Source organism: Limanda limanda, chromosome 1 (genome assembly GCF_963576545.1).
Source record: "Limanda limanda chromosome 1, fLimLim1.1, whole genome shotgun sequence".
NCBI lineage: Eukaryota > Metazoa > Chordata > Actinopteri > Pleuronectiformes > Pleuronectidae > Limanda > Limanda limanda.
In genome coordinates this window covers 39,216,007-39,229,345 of record NC_083636.1, presented here as the reverse complement: position 1 = coordinate 39,229,345, position 13,339 = coordinate 39,216,007, and the positions used below count along the sequence as shown (strand labels likewise).

The 13,339-nt window shown below is 39.5% G+C and overlaps 1 protein-coding gene across 1 annotated transcript in view; it reads right to left on the bottom strand.

Moving 5' to 3' along the window:
* The window catches only part of arhgef39 (Rho guanine nucleotide exchange factor (GEF) 39), a 50,599-nt gene extending 37,510 nt beyond the window's left edge, over nt 1-13,089 (bottom strand). Inside the window, exons 1-3 of the mRNA XM_061075663.1 lie at nt 13,028-13,089; nt 12,009-12,162; nt 5,382-5,476 (exon numbers count right to left, since the gene is read on the bottom strand). Of these exons, the coding sequence (XP_060931646.1) occupies nt 5,382-5,476; nt 12,009-12,143 (230 nt within the window). The 5' untranslated portion in view covers nt 12,144-12,162; nt 13,028-13,089. The remainder of the gene's footprint in view (nt 1-5,381; nt 5,477-12,008; nt 12,163-13,027) is intronic.
* Between the last annotated feature and the right edge of the window lie 250 nt (nt 13,090-13,339).

Here is a 13,339-nt window from a genome sequence, read left to right as displayed (position 1 = left end):
ATATGAAATTATGGATTACATTTTTATACTTTTTTTCCCCCCTCACACAGCAATTAAATTGTCTGGCCATCAGCGGCAAGGAAGGAGATAACATTAGCATGCTGTGCGCGTCGTGTTAATCCACATTAATTCCGAGCAGTTGCGACATCTGGGGTGGATACAACCTTGACCAAACAATTCAGGGTGAGACGCCTTCATTTGGGGAAGGCTTGAACAGAGGAATACTAATTGTAATCAGGGAGCGAGGGCATCCGCGAGACATAAATGACTAATTATTGAAATAATAAACATAACCAGGAATCACTGATAGGAAACAGTAATAGAGATGCAATTGTGTGGTTCTCTGTGAACTACGGGTTGTGCTTCACGCTGTGTTGACACATATAAGCTGCTTTCAGACATGAAATGGACTCTGCACTTCCTCTTTAATTTTTCGACGAGAAGGTGCATGTGTGAACGCAAATGTCCAAGTGAGACCCTCTGTAGTTTGTGGTGGGAATTTTAACATTTGGGCATTGATTGATGGAAGGAACTACTTTGATGTATAGAAATATGAGCAAATGGATTCTCTTAGTTATCAGGGTGTTTCTCAAAGTAACTGATGTTATATGACTTCCTCACTTACAGGGTCACCTAACAAAGAGGTCACAGGAAAGGGGATGTGAGGGGGTTGTAAAATGTTGATAAGAGATGCTTGTAAACAGATGTTCACTCAAGGAGCCTGAGACCGAGGAGAAGACAGGATACTGATCACCTATTTGTAAAGATCAAAGAGGTTAATTGATAAACATGTGTTCCTCTCACAGGAGGAGCTTGTGAAGGTTTAAAACTGCTGTGTCTTCTGTATGTCATTGCTCATTGTATGAAATCTTTGCCGTGATTTGTACTGTGATGCCCATCTGCAGATGTAGAATTAAAACTCCAGAAAGAACACTTGCTGACTTGTGCTTGATTATTGGTAAAATTCCACGACAAGTTTCTGCAGACTTTCTCCACCTGGCCTCCTGGTATAAAGTCTGTAGAAATCCAGGATGTGTCGATGTGTGAACACAGCAGGGGATCCCCCGCCGGATTCATCACTAGCAATGGCTGAGCATTCATTCATAATTCAGCTGACACGCACTCACACACGCAAACAGTGTGATCGGACACATGTGGAAACTCAGACTGGGTAAAAACAACAGAAGTTGCAAACTTAGTCAAAGTATTGAGAGCCAGAGGAAATGCAGGGTGCTCTTGGTGAGAGGAGCGGTAAATTACCGACAGAGCCGGTAAGAACTGTGAAAAAAATAACTTTTTTACCCTCCAAACATTTGAAAAGACCCAAATGAGCTCCCTGTGCATGGCTCCCTGGGTTGCTGCGCCATTGACTCACCATTGTTCTGACTGTGTGCGCTGATTAGAAATGAGCTTGGCTCGAACACGTTCCAGGGTGAGTCACATTGTCTTGCTCTCTTGCTCTTCATCTAACATATACTCTCTCTTTCCCTCTCACTCACGTGTACATACTCTCTCACCCAGATGTGCTCACAGGTATCGAAATTTGGCACCGATTGATTCAACGTGAATCGTACCCAGTTGTACTGACGTTATTCGGTCAATACCCTTAAAAGTACAGAGTTTGGTTCCCAACCATAGTTTTGAAGTAGTTATTTAAATCAATAAACCCAAGATGAAATGTCATGATTGACAGGTGAGAATAGCTCACAATTGGTTGAACAGAAACGTTGTCACTAGCACAACATGGCAGCCCCTGTAATATTTTGCCTTCATTATTTTGTATGGTGGGAAATTAAAACGCATTGATCCTATTTATACACGATCATTGGTTTTCAGACAAGAACTCAACGAAGACTTCTGAGAGCAAATAAGGGCTGGCATAGAGCGACGGCGCTTAAAGCTAAATTTGCAAACTGCTCATGGACACAGATTTCTAAAAGTAAATCATACCCATATCTTCCTGTGGTAATTCAAGGTCTGATATAGTAAAAAACATATTTCCTTATTACGGCTACCACTGCACTGAACTTAACATTATCAAAGGAATAGTATCATCAGGTAAAAGTTTAACTGTGAAATGAATGATGCCCTAAAATCTTTTTTTAATATTGGGCTTAATTTAGGTTCCACTCAGTGATACTGATCCTTAACTTTAATTTGTACTACTTGATTTTTTTTATTTCATGAAATTCTTACTAATAAATGTACAATGTATTTGAGTAAAGGGCTGAAAGATAATTGTTAGAACTAACAGTCACTATTTATTGGTTAATTTGAACAAAATGATTAATTTACTAATTAGAAAAAAATCAATATATTACAAAAATAAATAGAGACTGATAGAGAAACCCTCCTCGTGCCCATCACATTACATTCATTGCAGATTGTTTGCTCCTCACTGAATGCACCGACAGCTCTCTCCTGTCTGTCATGTTAGTATCTGGGAATAATTGGGATCCTGCTTCGGCTGCCTACTCTGTTTGACACAGACAGTTAGAAGCAGAATAAATGGCACGACCTATCGATATATTCAAATATCTTTCCCTAATGAGGACAGAGGTCATTGGCCCTCTTTCCACTGAACTCTGAATTTAGATAAGTAAAGACAGAAAGATCCGATCAGATAAATATACCTACTGCACTTGCATTTAGGGTCAGAGAACCGGACTGTGTGGAGTTGAAAAGCACAGTTCTCACAGAGTTTCTGACACTGGCAAGTGGTTCCTTGCTGGTGCGTGAGGACCAACAACTCATTTCAGGTATCGGTGCCCTGCTGCAAAAAATCAGCCAATTAAAGTGCAGATTACCTCAGTATTGGATTCTTCAGAAACCACACAGCACACAACATCCATTTGGAGCTCCGTCATATTGTGCCCTGCTTGTTTAGCCTTTCATGTGCATGTTGTTTCCCACGGTTTTAATTTGATTAATAAATGTTTAAAAAATCTCTATTCATAATGTAAAATTTCTGTCTATGTTGAATAATAATAGCTTTTATTAAAGTATTATCGCCACAATTGTAGTTCAATGAAATGTGAAAATAAATAACTAGTTAGTTTAATAGATGAGCCGTTTTCTCTGCAGGGTCAAGCCACAGAACCGACAACGACAGGACCAGACTCAGAGGCTCGTCCACAAAAGAAGTCGGCCATGGAGGAGCTATTCGGGGAGACCTTTGTGAGCAAAGACACAGACAAGAAGACTTTTGCCAACACAAACTGTTGGGTTTCTCTATACAGTAAGGTCTCGTCAAAGACATATAAAGTACCTTGGAATATTGTGTGTTTGATTAGGTGCAATACAAATCAAATGTAACTGAATCGGAGACGTCTTCTACTAAATATGATATGATTAAGTATAATCTGGAGCTGCAAACTACTGCAAACTCCATACAGAGTATCAGTATGCTTGCAAGCAGAAGCAGAAGCAATATGTATTTTTTATCATTATCAGCCTGTTTAATGCAGTAAGACTTGCACTATATAAGACTTGATGTTTTACGTGTGACAGATAGACGACAAAGTCAAACACATATCCATCTACGGGAGCTTATTATCACCACTTACTATCAATTATTCTCGGCACTGTGACACCTATATTCAATGAATGCCAAATGTCAGAGTGAGAGAAAGTGAAAAGAATATGGGAAAATCTATAATCAATCACTTAACAGTGGTAAATAAGTCTGGCGCGAACACATTGTGTCTCCATGGACCATTTTTTAAATGGAGTGCTTGCCATTATGTTTCCACCATTGATTCACTGAGGGACTCATAATGAAGATGTATGAGATGTGCAGAACCATTTATCCAATACATGAGACTGTGTAATTCATACTTCAATCTTCATTGTGGAACTCTCAACAAGAAAGCCCGTCAGTCTGCAGGAGACGTGAGCTTGTGGGAACCCACACAACTCATTATCTGTCTGGAAATGGAATTCTCAAAATCAAAGGTATTCCAAGCTCTCATACCGCAGTTTGTCATGCCGTCTGATACTGAGCTGTGTGGGATTTGTCCACGACACATGGTGCAGACTGCAAACCTGATGGGTTTCTCAAATCCAGAGCCGTCACTTTTTACATTGCAACACGGTTTATTTTAATCAATAGGGAATTCAGAAAGTGTTCTAATCCTTTCACTTTCTACAACTACTTGTGCTGTAGATTTAATTGTAAGTTGATAAAAACAATATTTAACAAGAACTTTAAGGGATAGTTCACAGACATATTTAAATTCACTCATTACCGATTTGCCAATATGCCGATGGAGGGGTTGGGTGAAGAGTTTGAGTCCAAAAAACACTTTTGGAGTCTCTAGGGTAAACAGTGCTGCAGCCGAATCCAATACAATCGATATTCAATTGCGACCGCTTCTTCAGACGTCAAAGTTACAACAGACTAACAAACACTTCACTAATAGGCAGCCACACATCCCTCCATCTCTTCCTTTGAAAACACACATAATGTGCCAGCAATGTCAGCATAATATATCCAGCAGTCGTCTAGAGTTAATCGAACCATAGTTGCACATGTAACTTGCTTTAATCCATAAACTGGCAGACCTGCTATAGTCTGGGGTTGTCATCATATCTAATCTTTGGTCTAGAATACTGATTAGTTTTTGTTTTTTCAACGTATGTTGCAATGAATATCAAAAAGTGGAACAATCATCAATTAGTAGAACACTTTAAGTACTGTGCATATCATTTACTAGCCAATTTTATGATAAAACATCTTTCTAAGTCTTTTTATGAAAGGGCTAAAATATAATATAATATTGAGAGAAAACTAAACATTGTTATATTTGACATAGGAATGATCAAAGTTGAAATACCCCTTTGAAACTAAAATATACATTTTGTTATCAGCGCTTAAACACCCACTCCTACTATAAGTTCTGTTTTTCTTCTTTATCGATTCATGGATACCGTCACTGAATCCAGCGCCTCGGCCTCTACACAGGTATCAACTTTAAACGTCAACCTTTTATTTGTTCAGCCAAACTTTCTGAAGTCTTTCAAGTGCATTTGGTGATTTTTTACTTTAACAGTGCAAGATCAATATTCACTTTTGGACATGCAGTCAGCTTCTATCAGCTCGGAGTTCTAATCGGCCGACCGTTTTCAACAGCAGGTCGGCTACGTAACAAGCTCATGAATTTTCAATGTAAACAATAATGCTCTCGGCTTGTGATATCACCTGGAGTAATTCAGCCTGATATGCAGTAATGTATCCATCAGATAGGAGAACACCTCGATGGTGGAGAACAGCATAACTGACTTGTACTTATGGTGAAGATAAGGACTATACTTATGCAAGAGTGTAGCTTGACTTGACTCTGTAGCACAGATATTCTTTAAATTATTCATAGGATACTTACTGGTTTACGGAATGAATTTCTTTAATTGAACTGAAGATGTTTTCTCTAATGTCCGGCCTCAGGGTTCCTTTGGCCTTCAGGATCTCCACAAAGTACTGTGAGAAACAAGAGAAGGAGAAAAAAGGTTTCCTCAGCATCTGTATGAATAAACTGGAACCGGGTTGAATCTGATGAGCTCTACCAGTAATGAATGAAAACGTTCCTTTGAATAAGGAGTAGCTTTCACTGCTGACATTTTAATTACTCTCCCAGAAAATGTAATATTTAAGGGATAGTTCACAGAAAAATGAAAATTCACTCATTATCTACTCACCACTATGCCGATGGAGGGTTGGGGGAAGTGTTTGAGTCAACAAAACACTTAGAGTAACATGCCTCCATACTGCTCGTGTGGTGTCATCCAAGTGTCCGCAAGCCACGACATTCATTTTTGACTCAAAGCATAATTCACACCAAGTTTTAAGCCTGCTGATATCTTCCTATGAGATGCGTTCATGGACCCTTGTACACACCATCGTGTAGCTACGTCTGCTAGCTTAGACACTGCCAGTGTCATTTTAGCCTAAAAACATGGTTTGGAGACACATATGCAGACACTTACACTTACATTACACCACACAAGCACTATGGAGGCATGTTATACGTCTGAAGTCTAGGTCACCACTAACTTCAATTGTATTGGATTCTTCTGCAACAAAGTTTAGTCCTGAAACTCCAGAAGTGTTTTGTGGACTCAAACACTTCACACACGCCTTCATCGGCATTGTGGTAAGTAGATGATGAGGGAGTTTCAATTTTGCTGTGAACTATCCCTTTAAGCAGGACTGCACCAAACATACAAGACCCATAACTTCTAACAACAGGGACTTGTCGTGCAATTGAAGAACAAACACAGAGACAAGTTACACGACAATGTTCACAATACACCAACAGCTGTGCAAGTCCTAAGTCAATTGAAGTGAAAATGAGATTAGCAATTCAAATGTGCATTAGGCCTAAAATGACTCCTACCAGGAGTGAACTGGTGAAGGGAGTTATTGTGGTTACAGTGTGGAAAAGTTGGTTCTCTCTACAGGGAGGAAGATTACCATGAGTTCCACCTTGAGTCTGTAAATATATACTGAACAGAACATTTCATAATGTGGCAGTGGAACACATTGTTCAGAATCGCCTGTTTGCAGAATCTTTTCGCGCTGAGAATGTTTGACATTGAGGTTTTGTATTCTTTCTGTGAATATATTTTGAGGAAAAAATATTAGTAAAACAGACTTTTTAAAAGTTGACTAAAGCCGTGTTTCGACCTAAAGTTGCCAGAACTTTTAGTCCCAGCTACTTTTCTTTCAAAGAACAGCGTCTCCTTCACCATGTAAAGACCGGGTGCTAATTTGCCTGCTGTCAAGGACTACAACAATTCTTGTTTCATTCCAGTCCAGCAGACGGACTCTTTTTCCTTCAACAGAGGCCATCCTCTCTCAAGCAGAGTGCTCTTACTGCCATCACTAAACCAGTGTCATAGACTTTGTATAATTGTGACACATTAGCAGTATGGCTGTACAACAGTTAGTCAACTGGATCAAGAGTTCTAAAACTTACCACTCAAAGATCTGCATTTGGGTTTAAGGCCAGAGGTCTAGACAACAAAATCACTTTGAATCAACTAACTTATATAAGTTTTATATATATATAAGAAACATACATTTGAGTTCAATATAGTCCAAAACTTTTGAGCTTAGTGGATAGATTGCATTGTGTCCATGGAATCCAATGCATGAGCCTGAAGTCATGAAAGGTGCTACTGCTATACAAAGACATTGATCACTGATGAGATTACAACTCAAATGTCTCATCGCTTGTGATGGAATGGCATGAAACCGATGCAGACATGGGTCAGACCAGTTTGTCCACATTTGCTCCGGACTCAAAAATATTCTTATAATTATATTTACACTGATTGAAGAAGTTGTCTACTAGAGAAAATAAGACATCCCATGCCTGAGATTTAGCAGCCGATTGCAAATTCTCTGATGTGACATTGATGTGTGAACCTGGCACTCTCTCCAACAGTTAATGTCGCAATGACAATCTATATCAATGATATAAAAATAAGCTGCATTCTTCTGGGGATAGGATTTTGTTGTAAAAAATCTCAAAATACAGTGTAGATTCTGTGTCACTAATTTACTGATCATCAGAAATGTTATTTTAAAACAGAAAATGTTAAACCTCATAATATATTACATTCATTAAACAAGGTGTAGGCAGGGTCCTGACTGACTCGCTTTTCGTGCCCAGACTTTGACAATTCCTGAAGTAGATTATACCATAAATTTCAGTAGGTTCATTATAAGATATTAAAAACCTAAATTAATAATTATAGGTTTTTATGAGACTGATTTTAGGAGACTGATTAGATAACCCCATTGCACCTTTAAGACTGAGTGGATTTGTTAACTCTACCTGGTCTGTTTTCATCAGAACATTTCCAAAAATTCCCCTAATGTTACAGATATATGACACAGAGGGTAAAGTATGACTGTGTGTCCTCTCCGTCTCTTGTAGCCACAGCCAGGGGAAGGCAGATCAGTATTTTATATATATTGGTGTGTATCTACAGATATTTGACAGAAAAACAAAAACAGATAAAATAGATATCATGTTCTGATTGGAGCATAATAGCCCATAATGGACTAAAAATGTAATGCCAAGAAAAGTAGGGACATAGAAAATAAATCCCCATAGAACTTAAAAAGAAAATCCTCAATTAAAACTCATAAAACCTTTTAAATGCTACACTGTTATGAAACCTTTCAGCAATTCCCCTTGGATTGAGGGTAATCTGTGGTTTTGGAGAAGTTTACCAAAAGAAATTCATATTCAATACAAGTATAAAACTAACACTGTGTAGTGTATATAAAAGCAAATATACACATCACTGTAAAGTATGTCAGTTTAAGGTTCCTGTCACTAATACTTGGGGGATTTCAGTTCAGACTAGGGCTGAACGATTAATTGCATTTGCGATTTAATCCCGATATGAAAAAACGCGATTTCCTAATCGCAACGTGCGCGATTATAACGTGCGAACGAGAGTAGCGCACCGGGCTGCCGTCCGCACCCGCAGCCAGAATGCCGCAGGACAACACAACTCCGCTGATCCAGAAGACAGCGAAGTATGCCTGCGTCACCTACGTGGCGCAAACATAGAGCGAGCTCATCTTAGTAGGGTCAGGAACGTCAATTCCGTGACCATTCTCTGGCAAATATGTTTTGACGATTGATTTGACATCTATACAACATTTATAAAAAATTTAGCCCCCATGTCCCTCGCAAAAATGTCGGCATTTTTCGCTAGAGGGCCGAATCCAAAATGGCAGCCGGCACTATCTTGTAAAGGTTACTTTTTTACCAGAGCACCTAGAATAATGTATGAATACACTTTTTGGGGTAAATTGACCATAAGGATTGTGATTCTGACATAATTTTGCCATTTAGACATCATCTTGACCCCGAAATCGAAGATGGCCACCATCGGGTAGAGCGAAAACGTAATTTTTGATACACAAATTAACTTTTAACCAGAGCACCTAAAATAATGTATGAGGACACTTTTTGTGGTAAATTGACGATAAAGATGGTGATTCTGACATCATTTTGACATTAAGACATCCTGTTGACCCCAAAATCCAAGATGGCCACCATCCGGGAGAGCAAAAATCTAAAGTGTTATACACAAATCAGCCCCCAGGTCTCCAGGAGATGGGTGATGTATGTTCTTTATATATTACTTATTATAGAAGGACAAAAACAAAGAATATCAGAAATAAGTTTTATTTAATAACTGTAACTTAAGAAAGGAACGAAAAACACTTGAAACATGCAAATAAGAAATCATTGCACCCCAATCATTTTACCTTTTGGTCATTAAAAAAATACATAAAATTGTTAATTACAGGATGCTTTCATGTTGTTAAATGCTACACATTATTCTAACAATGTAACTGGTGAATAATAAGGACATTGATATATAAGATTAGTCCAAATCAGAGCATTCTGCCTAACTAGAATCTAAATCACCACTATCCGATGAATCCCATCGCCTACTCTGCACATCATCATTTTTCTTCTCATCACAATCATACTCGCTCTCATCTTCCTCGCTGTCTTCAACTGGCCTTGATGCAGGTAAATGAGTTGGAAGAGCAGGTTGTGTGTAGCGGACAGGGCTACAATGACCATCCAGCAACTCCCATCCATGTCCGATTGACAAGGGGTGGTGCTTCAGGGAGGGATAGCGTACTAGATATGCCAAGTAGTTGGCACAGAGGCAAGTGTTGACTGCAGGGGCCTCAGCCATGGTGCTACTCTTGTGGTCACCATAGATGACATGTCTTGTGAACTTGAATAGCTCTTGTAACACCTCCTCAGCAGAATCAATGACAACAGGTCCACTAAAGCATGAGTTCTGCATCGGTAACTGGGTTGACAAGTTAGTACAGTGGGAGCCAACAGAGTAAACAATCTCTGCATCAACAGTTTGTGCAATGTCAGTCAGGTAGCTGCATATCAATTTTTGTAGACGCTCCTTGTTACTAACACTACAAAGCAGCATGTTAAATGCTCTGGCAGAGGGAAATGAATCATCCAATTTCATGTAGGTGTTGGGGATATGTAGCTTACCCTGTGCCCGCATTTCTCAGTAACTTTCGAAAAATCTAAGCGAGAAAACACCGAAAAATGTACATTTACATAAGAGCAGTGCTGCGAGAGTCAGGCTATAGTAGACCTGTTGTCATTACGCCAACACTTGCCTCCGTGCCAACTACTTGGCATATCTAGTACGCCATCCCTCCCTGAAGCACCACCCCTTGCCAATCGGACATGGATGGGAGTTGCTGGATGGTCATTGTCGCCCTGCCCACTACACACGACCTGCTCTACCAACTCATCTACCTGTATCAAGGCCAGTTGGGGGACAGCGAGGAAGATGAGAGCGAGTATGATTGTGATAGTGGTGATTTAGATTCTAGTGATGCAGAATGCTCAGATTTGGACTAATCTAATATATCAATGTCCTTATTATTCACCAGTTACATTGTTAGAATAATGTGTAGCATTTACCAACATGAAAGCATCCTGTAATTTACTATTGTATGTCTTTTTTTAATGACCAAAAGGTAAAATTATTGGGGTACAATAATTTGTTATTGGCATGTTTCAAGTGTTTTTCGTTCCTTTCTTAAGTTACAGTTATTAAATAAAACTTATTTCTGATATTCTTTGTTTTTGTCCATCCATAATAAGTAATGTATAAAGGCCATAGATCAACCATCTCCTGGAGACCTGGGGGCTGATTTGTGAATAAAACTTTACATTTTTGCTCTCCCGGATGGTGGCCATCTTGGATTTAGGGGTCAACAGGATGTCTAAATGTCAAAATGATGTCAGAATCACAATCTTTATGGTCAATTTACCACAAAAAGTGTCCTCATACATTATTCTAGGTGCTCTGGTTAAAAAGTTAATTTGTGTATCAAAAATTATGTTTTCGCTCTACCAGATGGTGGCCATCTTGGATTTCGGGGTCAAGATGATGTCTAAATGTTAAAATTATGTCAGAATCACAATCCTTATGGTCAATTTGCCACAAAAAATGTATTCATACATTATTCTAGGTGCTCTGGTAAAAAAGTAACCTTTACAAGATAGTGCCGGCTGCCATTTTGGATTAGGCCCTCTAGCGAAAAATGCCGACATTTTTGCGAGGGACATGGGGGCTAAATTTTTTATAAATGTTGTATAGATGTCAAATCAGTCGTCAAAACATATTTGCCAGAGAATGGTCACGGAATTGAGGTTTCTGACCCTACTATCTCGCTGGTGATCACGTTGCGGGCGGCGGACCTGAAAATCCCTCCCCGGAAAAGCAAGCCGAGCGCCGGGGCGGCGGGGCTCCAGAGCCCCCCGGTCACCTACACGCACATCTGCGAGACGGTGGTGTTCAGCATGGGGGTGTTCCTGCTGAGGCCCGGCGCCTCCGTACTGCTGCACGACCACCCGGACATGAACGGGATGCTCAAGGCTTTACACCGCCTCATGTCTGCTGTGTTGTGGCTCCACACACACTCTGTCTGTTACGTGACTTGTGTTCGAAAGGGTTAAAAATCACAGTCTGAGGAGTGGGACCATTTCATTAACTTCAGGAAACTGTTCATACATGCAGTTGTACTGTTTGACTTTGTGGCCTGTGCATTTCTCCGTTTTTTATTTATAACTTTATTTACTTTGATTTTACAAAATATTTTCAAAGTATAGTAGAGGCAAATTCTATGTTTCAGTTGTGTGAAATGTTTCTGACTTGGGAGCAGTAAGACACCTATAATTTTAAATATTATTTAACACTAAATGTATCTAATATTGTGTTGGTCATATTTAAATCATTCATTACGTTTTGTTGGGGAAAAAAAATTGGATCAAATAAAAAAATCGCATATTAAATCGCAATCGCAATATTGGGGAAAAAAATCGCAATTAGATTATTTCCCCAAATCGTTCAGCCCTAGTTCAGACAGTGTGTAGCACCTCAGAACTACAAATCAAACCATAGCTCATGACTGCTACATTACGTACAGTGGTGACCAGCTTCAACTGTTCGCAGTAAATCTGTTCCGTCTTCACCAACTCTTTGGCTGTTCGGCTGCGTTTCCTCTCCCAGCGGTCCCTCTGCTCCTGGATGGTGCTGCATTGACCAGTTAGGGAACTCATGGTCACGGTGACGAGGACACTGCAGAGAGACAAGCAAGCAGAGCAGGCCAGGTTTACAGAAAGGCATTGCATTAAATAAGCTGTTAGTTTGGATTTGCTTAAAAGATCATTACACGATACACTGAAAACAAACCAACATATCCAAATGTATTTGTTCGTTTTGCAGGATTACACAAAACCTACTTAAAAGATCCATCAAACATGGGGTAAAGGGGCCTGGGGAGAACCCAAGACATTTTGGTGCAGTCGCTGATTAAGTGGCAGGTCCAGTTTGTTTATTCACTCAAGTAGGACATACAATGTTATTATGGTAATTTTCCAGGGAATGACTGTTGATTTTGATCGCAAAAATATATATTTTAATGGGCTGATTTAACTTGTTTTTACAATTGCAGATCCGGTTTGTTAAGCCTTTCCTTTTTTTGTTATGAAAATAAATTTGTGCTCAGTGCAAAGCAGCAAGCTAAAAACATAAAGCTACAAATAAATACATTTACTATAAAACTCAGATGAGAAGTCCCAGGAGCTTTGAAGTTTGATCTTAAGGCATTTTGTTTCCTTGAGCTAATAACAGTATCCCTGAGTTTCATGACACATTGTGTACACCAACTGATTATAACTGAAATATGTATTTGGTTCGTGAAACTCTGTGATAAGCAGCTCCAGCATATTAATACATTAAAAATATGTACACCAAACGTTTCTATATTTATAGCGACTATGTTACTGTTAGCCTACATAAAAGCTGGAGGTATTATTTAGTCAGTATCGCTCGAATCTGTCATTATAGACGATAAAAGGAGACGTCGCAGAAGAAGTGAACATATTAACGTTATTTTCCCAGCAGCGCAGTTTCGTTAGAGTAAGAAGAGGTTTGTATTTACATGAGGAGTCTTCGTGTGGTTTCTGCCTCGCGTGTTGAGGCGATCAGCTGCTCCTCCTTCAGGTAACGTCTCCGATTTTTGATCCAGGCGCTCTTTTCTCACTTTGCTTCCTGCTTCCGGGATGCAGTGTTCACGAGCACGCTGATTGGCCGCTCAGTGTTGACAGTAGGAAAGACCGCCCACTTTGTGACGCAGCTGCACAGAGCCGCACTGATACCATAGTAACTACCACAGACTGTATAATAACAGTATTACTTAGTTGTAGTAACTACACCATAATATGAGCCGTATTTCACAGTGCACTGTATCTGC